Source organism: Phaethon lepturus, unplaced genomic scaffold (genome assembly GCF_000687285.1).
Source record: "Phaethon lepturus isolate BGI_N335 unplaced genomic scaffold, ASM68728v1 scaffold47570, whole genome shotgun sequence".
Classification (NCBI taxonomy): domain Eukaryota; kingdom Metazoa; phylum Chordata; class Aves; order Phaethontiformes; family Phaethontidae; genus Phaethon; species Phaethon lepturus.
The window spans coordinates 16,787-29,787 of NW_010512086.1; the positions used below are offsets into that span (position 1 = coordinate 16,787).

The 13,001-nt window shown below is 35.4% G+C and overlaps 1 protein-coding gene across 1 annotated transcript; it reads right to left on the reverse strand.

Annotated features, from left to right (window-relative positions):
* Positions 1-711: 711 nt before the first annotated feature.
* EIF2S3 (eukaryotic translation initiation factor 2, subunit 3 gamma, 52kDa) lies at positions 712-12,786 on the reverse strand (the record flags this gene model as incomplete). Its single annotated transcript, XM_010285750.1, has 11 exons — positions 712-1,470; positions 3,767-3,939; positions 4,902-5,071; positions 5,501-5,645; positions 6,601-6,695; positions 7,613-7,747; positions 8,988-9,146; positions 10,385-10,479; positions 11,866-11,987; positions 12,101-12,228; positions 12,723-12,786. Coding segments are annotated over 11 exons (1,350 nt in total), but the record flags the coding sequence as incomplete, so codon positions are not given.
* Between the last annotated feature and the right edge of the window lie 215 nt (positions 12,787-13,001).

Here is a 13,001-nt window from a genome sequence, read left to right on the forward strand (position 1 = left end):
AAGAACTACAGCTGACTCTCTCTCTTTTAAAAAGGAGAAGCACTGTACAAAAAATTAATGTATTTACTCTGAACACCACGTGAGGTAGAAGTACTTTACAGATGGAGAAACTGAGTACAGAAGTGTAGATGGAATAAGGGAATACAAAATACAATGCAAAAATCAGGAACAAAACTCAAGCTGCTTCACTGAAGTCCATTTTGATGAGGGAAATGGTATTTACCTTTAGAATGCCCTTGAAGATATTAAACACAGCTTTGAAAATTAACACAGTACTCTGCATAAAAATAAGGGAAGTAACATGACTTGCTAAATTGTCGAGTAAAATACCTAGAACTATGTGCATTATTACAAATGAAGAAGTTAAACCTAAAGGGATGAAAGTAAGTTTATTACATTATGTTTTCTCCTTCGGAGTGTGATTCAGGCAAACTAAGCCCAAGTGGTTTTACACCTTTTTCCTCATCTCATTTTGAATTCCATACCCCCCTCAGTCCCAAATCATTCCCTTCTACAGCCTTTTCCAGGTATTTTATAGTTCTAATTCATAGCTAATATTTGCTCAACATAACTTTGAAATAAGCAATTTACTCCTACTGTATAAAGAACTCCCAGGTCATCCACACAGAATTCCACAATGGAAAACTGCTAAGTTCCAAACTAGTAATATTATTTTCATAAAACCATTCTAAAATAAGGTCAAAACCAGTATTGCCAGTTCAGATCCAGTTTACTTGTAGTTTTTCTTTGGGGGTTTAACCAAAACTCATTGTAATATTGGAAGTAACACATTTAAGTCAGTCAACATTGCCATCCTAGTTACAAAGTGTGATACAGCTAGAATCCTAAAGTCCGAACCATACAAACTAAGGAATAAAGTTTTTACTGTGAACAGCTGTCTAAACAAAACAAGATGCTGTGCAGAATGGGTACTAGTCTTCAAGAGGGGTTTGGGGTTTTTTGCTTTTAATTCTTGTACTGGTTGAACAATCACTGCAGTCTGTTGTTACTCAGAAAAATTGTATGAATTAATGATAATAAGCAATATTTTATTTCAATACCAGATCTATGGTTTGTGTGTTACACTGGGGCTGTCTTGACTGATATTAAGCACATATGTCTGAAACACAAAATAACATAAATTAGACATGCCATGGGACATGTACAATTAATTTCTAGTAAAATGTGGATAATTAAACCCACTTCTACACCAATTCTTTTACACTTTTAATGGTGATAGTGACTAGTATTTTAGTAAGACTGTAAAATTCAGTAGAATGTACAAGGACAACCATACAACTCAAACATAATGTCTGCACAGCTTCCAATTCCACTGTGAAAATATCCCCCCTCCAAAACAGAAATAGGCACTTCATCTTTAAAAATGAAGCACTTTCTTTTGTTCTTCAGTCATCATCAACAGTTGGCTTGATTGTCACTCCTCTTCTGATTTGACCCCATCCAATTAAACTGCAAAAAAAACCCAAGCCACAAAACAAAAAACCCAACAGTTACTTTTAATAGTAGTCAGAAACATCCAGGATAAATCAACATCTTTCTGTCATTCTTATGCCTTCAGTTCTCACATTTTGAGTTTTCTCCACCTCTCTCCCACCCAAAATACCCTACAAGATCTAAGACTGGTTAGTGGAAACACAGAATAAGAAAGGATGAGGGACAGAGAACATTGTATGTTTGTAATCAGTTAACGATGTATCTCTGATCAGTAAACTAAAAATAAAAAAATTTTGTAACTTATGCTGTACAGGTGGACTGTAAATCTATTCACAGCTTGATTTCTTTCATCTATGCCTGCAGTGCTGCATTAGCTTCAAAGAGAAAGAAAATGTGAAAATTCAGCCAAGACAGTAAGATTATAAACAGAGCTGTAGCTCTCAATGAACCTGTAACCTATAAAAGGTAACTCGACTCACAGGTAAGTTCTACTATTTATATTCAGTAACATTAAGGCCCCTTTTATTGGCCACTGTTGCCTCAGAAAAATATGCTTGTAAAAAGAAATTAAGATTATGTTCATTTTCACAATCAGCAGGCAGCCCATGTTATTAATACAACTGTCTTTAAAACATTTCCAATTTCTGGTACAGAAAAACACTGTCTCAATTTGCATCTCAATTTTATTTGCTAAGCAGTAAAGCCTGTCTCTGGACACCAGAAAAGGAACTGAAATATATTAGACCAGCACTTCCCACTTTTTAGGGCCATATCCATAGGTTATAACTAGTCCACCTTTGATTTCACTGTTCCCTGGAATCACTAGTGTATCCTGTTTGCTTGGCCGTTTGCTGTTTAACCTCTATGCTTCTATATATTTACTTTCTATTTTATATCTCGTGTTCATCTCTCGCTTTCACATTTTCTTCCAGCTTTTCAGTACTCCATTGCTTCAGGCTACAAGTTCCTTTTCAAAGGACCAACTGTGTATTACCTTTACTCCAACTGGATTTTATTATGCTGCTCTTCCCAGTTTGCCTCCTTTCTCTTTTCTCAACTTTCACTTTCCTTATGTTGTCCCTTCGTCCTTTTAATACAGCACAGCAGGCAACTTTTTCATAACAGGATCTTTATAGCAGGCTGCCACTACTTGTCTACCCTATAAACCAGAGACAAGTGGGCTATTTGGCAAAATTTGGTCATGTTTTTCAAGTGGGAAGTAATCTACAGAAGCCACAAAACTCACATTAAAATTTACATAGGCTGTCAGTCTATAGCTTTAAAAAAAAAAAGCAGCATAATTTCCAATATAAATAGTTTCTCCTCTTCCTTTTGCTTTCCCTAACTTAATTTGGGTCCTAGTCTTCTTTTTTCTTTTATTTCCACCCCGCTCTGTTCACAAGATATTTCCTTTGTTTTTTTTTTTTTAAGGGAATAATCTCTTCCCTAATTTGTCAGCTAGCTCTGAGACAGCAAGCACTGAATTCTCATCTACACTTTCCTGTTGGTCTGAAGAAGAAACACACAACCATGGACATTTAAAGCTTGGTTCTTTTTCATACAGTAAGGACTTCTTGTATGAATGACTATGTTCCTTTGTACTTTCCCCTCATACTAGAAGAGCTGTGCAGGGCCAACGAATCTAAATACCCTTATGTCCTTATGATATTCATATAGTCTTATGGAACACGCAATAGGTACAGTATGCATAATCATCTAAAGATTAGTGTGGCATCAAGCTTAGAATGAATCATCAGCCAATTCTGCTCATCATTTTCAGCCTCCAGATGCTTCTGTGCAGTCAGCCATTTTACACTTGTAATTTGAATGGGTCAATCCAGTTGATATTTTTTTTCTTTACTCTCTAATGGTACATAAAATACTCGAACCTTAGAATGTCTCTCCTCCATTCCCCTTCAAGGTTGCACTGGAAGTGACATACAGCTCCACAGGTTGAATATCACCGACTTAGGTGTGTATAAAGACAGGCTTTAGCTTAGCTTTACTAGAATTCTCAAACCATGCTGCTGAGATAGCCTACTGTTAGCATGGGTCTTTTGGCAACAAACCATGAACCTCAGATGTTTCCTTGTCTGTTAAGTAATAGGTATCTACCCACTATGATGCTGCTTTTAAAAGAGGTTAGAAATTAAATGAAGCATACCACAATAACAGTGTCAATGTGTTAGGAGAATCCAGAGAAATTTTAAAAACAGACATACATTTACCTATTCTAGAGCAAAATCAGATCCATGTATTTTTTGTTAACAATACAATGACAAGGTGCTCTACCCATTTAGCACCAACTTACCGCCAGTGTTTCTCAACTCTTCGACTCAGGGCAATTTTTTCTCCCACTTCTGTGCATACTGGGTTAGTTAGCACAATCTTCCCCAAATCAGCCTTTACTGCACTGACTCTCCCTCCAGTAGATAAAGATCCTATGTTTACCATTAAAACTTCATTCTTTGATAATTTTTGCACCTGAAGAAGGATACACAAAACTATGAAACATAGGCTTTATTATTTAAAAAAACATACCACAGACAATACTGAATATCTTCTGTTACCTAGCTGCCACAAAAAAATATATAACTGAGAAGTGCAAAAACTGTAAGATCCTCATACGCAAACCATGCACAACAGTGTCAGTGGACAAAGAATATATTTATGTATTTGTCCTTTCACATGTGTTGTGCATGTAGTATTGCAGGTTCTTGGTATGCTATACTTTCTCGGGATTTCTCTACATTTTCTATAAAACATACTGAAGATTGCACATACTGTATTAAAAGCACACACAGTCTCAGCTAGTGCTTCAAAATGGAATGTTATACCATTCTTCTAAATGATCTGGAGATTCTCATTTCCCTTATGCCTATATACATCAAAATGACTCCTCAAAAAACAGTTCATTTCACAGGATGAAGAGAGCACTGAAGTATTTAACTTACTGTTGCATGAAGCAGTTTATAGATTTTAATGCTAGCAGGGAAAACTATGATCTTTTAGTATGATTTGTGTAAAATCGACCATGGAACATGAGACTGTGCCGTGCATCAAGCTCAGCTTCTTCTCCACTACAGTGTTTCAAAAATACTTAGCTTTAAAAGGTTCTTCAGAGAGAAAATCTACAAAAAGCATAGTGTATAAAACTAATTATTGCACAAATGAATAGGCTGATAGCAAAGGAAAACAACTATTGGTATGTTTAGAAGAATACTTACCTTTGGGACACATAAATACTCTATGTTACTTTAAACTATTGTGATATGAATTCCTACTCCTCTGAAGAGCATTCTTCTATAATATTAAATATGCAGATAAGTTGTGACAAGCATATATGAACAGGGAGACATCATTATTACATGAATAAAAAAACGTACATACTAATACAACTTAGGACAAGAAGAGAAATCAGGGAAATTACAAAAAGGGGTACAGACCTTTGCAGCTTTCTTGTCTCCTTCAGTGCGCACACCTAATAGTCGTCTCAGCAAGAAATAGGAAATTTCTAGCTCTGTAAATATTTCTGGCAGTGCTCCAACTGCACCAAGAACTTGGCCTACCATTCGGTCAGCCCGACACAAAGTTGGATCAATCTTAGTTCCAACACCTACAACACAACAAGGGAAGTAACAAGGAGTAACTGAAAGGTAGCGGTCACATTTACATATTAAAATATTTGAAGATCTAAAAACAACAAACTGAGAATGTACTGAGAATTCCCTGTTACCTGCACAGCACTTTCAGAATATCAGCAAGACTGTGAGCTCTGTCTAAACAGATGAAGAAATTATTCTACTGTTAAAGCCGGTACAATTAACAATGCAAGTTGATCTGCATTGGCCAGTGACATTCAGGAAATTTATTTATTTATTAAATATCTGATTTTCATACCCATGTTGTCTGTCTCTACATATATGAATTATTTGAAATTGCTCATAGCATTTTTGTTTACTACATTGAAATAAATTGTTGAATGAAACCAAGTGCTTTCAATAAGCATGAAGAAAGAAATCTTTTCGTAAGAGAATATCCTTACCTATAAGACCTCCTGGAGCAGCATATTGTAGATCATTGTGTTCAGCAAAGAGTGACACAATTTTGGAAAAGATTGGCTTGCACATGAGTTTTCCTTCACTGTCCTTGGACACAATACCAGGCCGGACCTCAATTTCCTGACCCACCTAATTACAGAAGTGAAACGGTGATTAACTGGTTGTTTCACAGGAACATAAAGGTAACTACTAGTCACAGATAAGACCTACTTATCCCAAGATCTACTGTTGATACAAGTCCTTGGTTCTGGGCTACTGTAGAACTTTTAGGACTTCCGTTGCACTGTTTATGATAAATCGAACAATACTGAAAGCTCCGTATATTATAGCCAATGTAACAATTGATTTTTCTCTTCAATACAATTAACAAAACTGCTTTAGCAAAGGATATTTATGATTATTAATTCCAGAATTTAAAATTTAGTGTAATTTTTTAAAAATGACATTTCATTTAGAAATGTTACAGCGCTGAGAAAAATTGAGTTAATTCAATTGGGGAAACTGATCAGCATCAATAAACTGCAAGACAAAGAAAATACAAGCTGTATAAATGTTCGAAGATGTAGTTTGCTTTCTCATCCAACAGACCAACCTCTGAAGTTTCCATCTATTGACAGTGTCCCACAAGCAAAATAAAAAAATTAAAAAAAAAAAATCACAATATCCTTGAACACTCAAACGGGGAGTGGGATCTGTGGGAACCCACACACATTTCAGAGGTACCTTTAAAGTTCTTTTGATCCCCCTTTTCTCCCCCAATAATTCAGCAAGTAAAAGTGGTAGGACTGGAAAAAAACCTGGCTCCCTCAATTTTTGTAAGCAATGAAATCAGTATCATTATTAGCAAAAGTTAAGACTATGGTAACAAAAATACTTATAAACCCAATAAAAATCAGTGTTTCTTGTTCTGGTGCTTTAAAACAGGAACGTAAAAATGAGGCACAGACAGAAAGGACAGGTGCCATCTGACTGTACTCTAGTTTTAAAAACATTAAATTATATAGGCTTATTTTGTACTAAGCATGCAAAAACTCTACTCGTTATCATCATCACAAGTCGTCAGACAAGAAAGGGAAAAGGTTACCTTTAAAACACCCTTTAGAATACTGCCACCAGCTACCCCCCCCTTAAGGTCATCAACTTCACAGCCAGGCTTGTTGACATCAAAGGATCTAATTACTGAAAAGAATAGACCGTAACCAAGTTTATATTTAAGATGAGGTTTTCAAAGAATTAGCACCTTTCTTTAGCAACTCTGCTTCCCTATTCTTATTATGGTATATACATATTTATAAATACTATAAAAACATAATTCAGGGATAACACTAGAATATGATGAATATTTTATTCCAAGTTTTAAAGTATATAGTTGATTTTGTTCAAAAAAAGCTGCTCATATACGTAAATGGCTTTGTATACTGTTCCTGCATAGTAAAGATTAACTTAAATACCAGTATCTGAAAAAGAAAGCAATGGTTAACTATATTAAAAAACCCTCCTCATTCACAATGTCAGTTGTGAATATTGTAACCTTGTTTTAATGTAGTCAATTTTTATGCATTCTGAACATATGCTTTATAGGTCTCTCATGTTTTAGGGAGGTGGGGGAGCAAACAAACAGATTCATTGTAGTGTAGGGGAACTGAATTTCAAAATATGCTGGACAAAACCAGAGACTTTCAGGAGAGAGGATTAACACAGAAAAACCTAACCAGGCTACCTATAAGATTTTTACGGAAATAATTTAATTTTCAAATTCAACAGTTTGTCAGTACTTTGTTAAACCAAATTTAAATTCATAGCAACTAACGGAATGTTTTAAGACACAGGTAAGTTTCTCATCTTTATTGCACTTTAGTGCTGTCATACACAAAGAACATACACAAAACCCAGCAATTACCTCAAATATATTTAACTATAGCACTTAACTATGAATAAACAATATAGTTTTCAGACAATATGCAAGTTTTAAAATAAGAGTACACTAAATCCTTTCAAACATACCTCTTCAGAGCATTCAGCAACATGCTAGTTCAAGTGTAGATACATGTAGTAAATGGTTAGCCACAAAAGCCCAGACCTAAGCATTTACGTACCAATTAGCCTTGGTTCAGATGTGAAGTCTCGCAAAGGGACTGGGATTTTCTTCACTATATACTCACAAACTACCTCAATGTTGTATTTCAACTGTGCTGAGATTGGAATTATTGGAGCTCCTTCTGCAACTGTACCTAAAACAAAATCAAGTTCAACATCAAGCCTTAATATAGTATTTACAGCAACAAGACCAAGTGTTCCATCATTGTTAAAAACACTAATCAATGTCAACGTATATTTTTATGTATTTCCCAAAGCAGTATCACAGCATTTATCCTTCCCTTCAACATTTTAGCTCAAACCAACCAGACCTACTTTTCGAGGCAGTCGTATTGCTTCTGGATAACTGTGTACTGAAGAGCTGTACAGTTTCTCTCTGAACATTGTGCAAGATAATCTTCTGCTCTAAGGGAGAATTCATTTCTTACACTGTGATCAGAAATATTCTTAAGATAATTTCCTTGCAGAGATTGGTATCTCAGTATTTGATATATCAGTATTAATTTTACAGTCAGATTTTATTCTGATGAACTAAAATTCCCATCAATTTTATGATCTTTTTTTTCTAAGTTTTGCAATACAAATACTTACTTTAGAAAAATCCCGATTTTATGGAAGAATTTATTTAGTTATCAAGCCTTGTTAAATGTTATTAGTTTTAATTCTATCTATGTTTCTTGTGATAACTCCAGTTCTCACAAAGAACTCCAAATCTACACGTCAAGCCACTCTGACATAGCTGTATGAACAGCTTATATAAGGCAACAATTCTGAACTAAACAAAAAAGAGACCAATTTGCTACTTTTGAAGATGACAACCCAGCTCTGCAGCTTTCACATACCCCAGCTAAAGCAGATAAGCAGGGAAAACAGTGGAAGTTCATGGGAAAGATAAAACTAGACTAAAAGTTGAGCAGAACTTTGTGGACTGAGTAGGATAACCCTTTCTGAACTGGACTTACAGAAAGATAAAAGACCAATCTTTTGTATTAGATAAAAGTCACTAATGCATTTGTACCTACAAGGTGCCCCTAACAAATACCGCTTCATTCTCTCCCGCACTGCAGTAAACTCACAGTACAATCTCTAGCAAAGAAACAATCCAAAAAGGGACAATACCAAGAAGAAATCACAAATTCAGTGAAAACTACTAGACAAGAACTCTGACCAACAGCCATTAACACTACTGTATGTAAGCAGTTTGAAACAGCTAAGAAGCACAACCTCAAAGGTCTATTTTTTAGATTAACAGACTATGTACACCAGCATCATCTGAGAGAAGCTTTTCTATAAACATATAGAAAACCACCAAGGCCATGGCCAAATGCTGAAGAATTTCCACCACTAACTGAGTTTCTGCTGTTGAAAACTTACCTTGTACAAATGCAAGAATCTGTTCATACTGTTCTTTAGCCTGGCTCTCCTTCACCAAATCAATCTTATTCTGCAGAATCAAAATGTGTTTCAGTTTCATGATTTCTATAGCAGCTAGATGTTCTGAGGTCTGGGGTTGAGGGCATGACTCATTACCAGCTGAAAGAAGAAAAGTGACTGCAATATAGAAATTATAAGGACAGACAAAACTCCTGCAGTTAGGACATCCACTTCCCACTATATCTTTAGAAAAGACGACAGTTATCTCTCAGTAAGTTACATGTGATGCATCCAAGTCAATAAGTACCTACTCTTCCTCAGAAGTGATGGCTGTAGCACCCATACAATACATGACAGAAGAGAGGTTGCCAGAGTGGTTCCCCCATTCTACTTGCTCACAGTAGAAACACACCTCTAAAATTTCCAAAGATACTGACAGATAACTTGTGTCTACTTGACTTAGTCCTTCAGGTCTTCAGACATCTCAGTACTGACTGTAGCATAATGGACAATTCACCTTTCAAGAAATATCTTAAAATTCCATGGCATTTTCTTATCACTAAAGACATAAAAATGCCAGGATCCCCAAACTCTATAACACACAATAAATGTATCAAGTAGGGCAGTTATCAGCATAGTCTGGATTTCAGCCATTCAAGAAGCCAAGAAGCCCAATGTGCCATTATGGTGGTTAATCTCACTTGACGTTTGGTCTACCACACTTTCTAGATCTAAACAAGCAGAAGGAATGATAGCTCATCAGCTATCTCAGACTACTTAAACTACAATATCTGAAGCTGTTTTCCTTACTTGTTGACATGCCCTATCTAGGTATCTAGGTACTACTCACCACTGCAGAGCACTAAATTTTTCTATAGACATACAAAAATCAGTTTTATTCACTTCCTGTTGGTTGCAAATCAGAACAGAAGTTGTCTAAATCAAGGTAAATCTCCTATACTTTGATTTTACCCGTATTCATCTGGGTTTACTGTTTGTACTGATATTTGTGGACTCTCCTGTACGGCAAAGGCTACATACATATTTAAAGCAAACTGAAGCTTCAGAGAAGCTCAAAATGTACCTGTAGCTAGTCTATTTCCATAAAATTATATAAATTTTACAGTACTATACCACTACAAGGTTTCATCTTACCTAACTAATCTTCTGTCGATTGTGCCAGCTACCAGACTAATGAGTATGTATAGCAATGTTTAAAAGAGACAGCTTGTGAAGGTACATTTTCATTGTAGCATCACTTTATTTTCTTAAGCACATCTCAAAAGCATTCACTCCTTTCAATCCCTCACCCAGCCCCACTACATTTTAAAACCCTTATAAAGTGGCTTCATGATATTAAAAAAAAGAGAGCTCTGCTTTTGCGTAGCAATCATTACCTATCAACAGTAAAGCTGCATCCATTACTGCTGCACCGTTCAACATAGTAGCCATCAAAATATCATGGCCAGGACAATCCACAAAAGAGACATGCCTGTTGTAGAAGAAGGTTAAAAAGAAGTCCAAAAGCCAATTATCAACAATTTCTCTGACTGATTTATGTGAGTGACTAGGCAGACTCAAAAGTTAAAAGCATCCTTAGAATAGATAACCAAACATTTCAAGACAGATGCTGAGAAGTAATACCTTAAAAGTATTTTCAAAAAAGTTCTAAAAGAACATAAAGACTACTGAACAGTTTTTCTGAGTTCTAAGATTCAATACCTTATATCCATATTAGGTACAGCTTTAACATTCCACAAACTGTAAATTAGACTAGATTTAAATGCACCATAATAAATAAAAAAGCTAAACAAAACAACCAACAAACACACCACACAAGATTTCTCTTCTCTCTTGGAGATGTCTCCCATCCTCCAATTTTAGAAAATTATGTATCTTTAATTACACAGTTGTAATTGCACTTCACTTCAATGATTTATCTACAAAGACAATGTTACAGTTCTTAGTTCCAACCTTACGATTTTATTGTGCAGACCATAATAGTTGATACACTACACCCTTGCCTGAACTTATTCAGTGAAGAATCCTTGTTTCCTGGTATCATGCCACCAAAAATCAAGGGACTAATTTGCTTTTTTGCTGACAATGTTAAAAATCTACTATAAGCAAATAAACAGTAAGATAAAGAATCCAAAGCTTTTAACCAATAGTTTAACAATGGCTGCGTGACTGTCATACTACAACAGAAGTTATTGTTAGAATAAGCACTCTGTTGGGAATCTGAGTAAAGGAAGGAAACACATGATTACAGCACTATGTGTATTTCATACACAAGCATCAGTCAGGAATCTTGTACAACAGTCTTCATGACTACTCTCATTTGAGCAATCATTGTAAAAACCCATGTAACCACTGTTGTGGTTACTATGCTTGCATAATGACCATGCTATGCTTTATTAGAAATGAAGTAAATAAAGAACACTTGGCCTCCAGTTAGACACCTGATCTCACATTAAAATAAATATATAAAAGCCTGATGTTTAAGAACTTTGAAAACTTTTCTGCCTTTAAGAAGAAAAAGTTTAACAAAGTCACCCTCCAGAAAGGAATTTTAAAGATGTGTTTGTGAGGTCCGCATCAGTTCTCATTCTAGAAGCTTTAAAATGTACTTATACTAATGGCAGAAAAATTTCACTTCAGAGTCCTGCAAATACCTGAGGGCAGAAGACACAGTTGTGCTCTACCATGGTCTGTAAATAAAACAAGGCAGTTTAGATGAGACCTTAGATCAGGGGTGCCCAGCAGATGAGAACATGTGGTCTATCATAATCATTCAGCCTACAGCTCAATCATGACTGTTTTCAGTTATGTAAAAGGACGTAAACACAATTTACACCGTTCATTTTACAGCAGTTACCTGACTAGTTTAAAATTCCCTTTGGTACCAGGAATATCTGTAGGGAACTCATCTGGGGTGCTACTTCCACAGGATCGGTAACACTCTGGCCGGGAACAGCTTGGGTCATCCAGCTTGTAAATCTGTAAATAAATTTTTTTAAAATTGAGAAAAAGTTTAATTGATTAAGGATTAGTTACCTGTGAGCTTACACCCACCCTGAAACATATGTGCTAGATTTATAGTAATGACTCACCTTTGCATTAGCATAACCCAGCTTGATTGTGATATTTCTTTCCAGTTCATTTTTAAATCTGACAGTATGAACTCCAGATATAGCTTTGACTACTGTCGACTTTCCATGGGCTACATGACCAATTGTACCTATGTTTCAAAAGCAAATGTTTGTCAATAAACCATTGTTTAATTTTGTGCAATGTTCCATTATGATCATAATTACCCCAAACTCTCTGCAGCTGGTAATTCCAGAGCTCCCATCAGAAGCATCTATGGGTTTCAGAATCATTTTTGTTTAAACAAACAAGATCCTAAATTGAGCTCCCAATGGGCAGATTTCTGCATTTTCATGAAACTCATTTCAATGTTTAATTTTAAGGTAAAATAAACTTTGCTTTAGCAACTATTCCCCACTTCATTCAACAGTATTCTTGAAGTAAAATTGGCACTTTTCAAGTTAAAAGGGTTTGACAAGCCTCTTCCTGTACCCTGATAAAATTTATTGTAAAACCACTGTATCTATATTACTGTTTGTTTCAGTAATAATTTCTTGAAAGTGTTCTCACATAGGTACCATATGCTAATGCATGAGCACCAGAGTCACATTAATGCACCCCTCTTTTTTAGAAGTTTGTTTTTACCTATATTAATTGTTGCTTGTCTGCTGATGACTTCTGGTGAAAGAGGCGTCAACTTGGTAACATCCTGTATGAGGGAGATTTTAGAATTTATTCATCTCGTATCTAAATATTTAGAGAGTAGTACATGTATTTTCTTAAAAATTATTCAGTAGTTCTATTCAGCAAAGTCGAATCAAGCTCATTAAAATAATTCTAGATATGCCAGCCTTTTAAGTATGTGAAATAGGACAAAAAGTGAACAAAATCCTGACTGTAAATCAGTACAGGTTGCAACTCAAA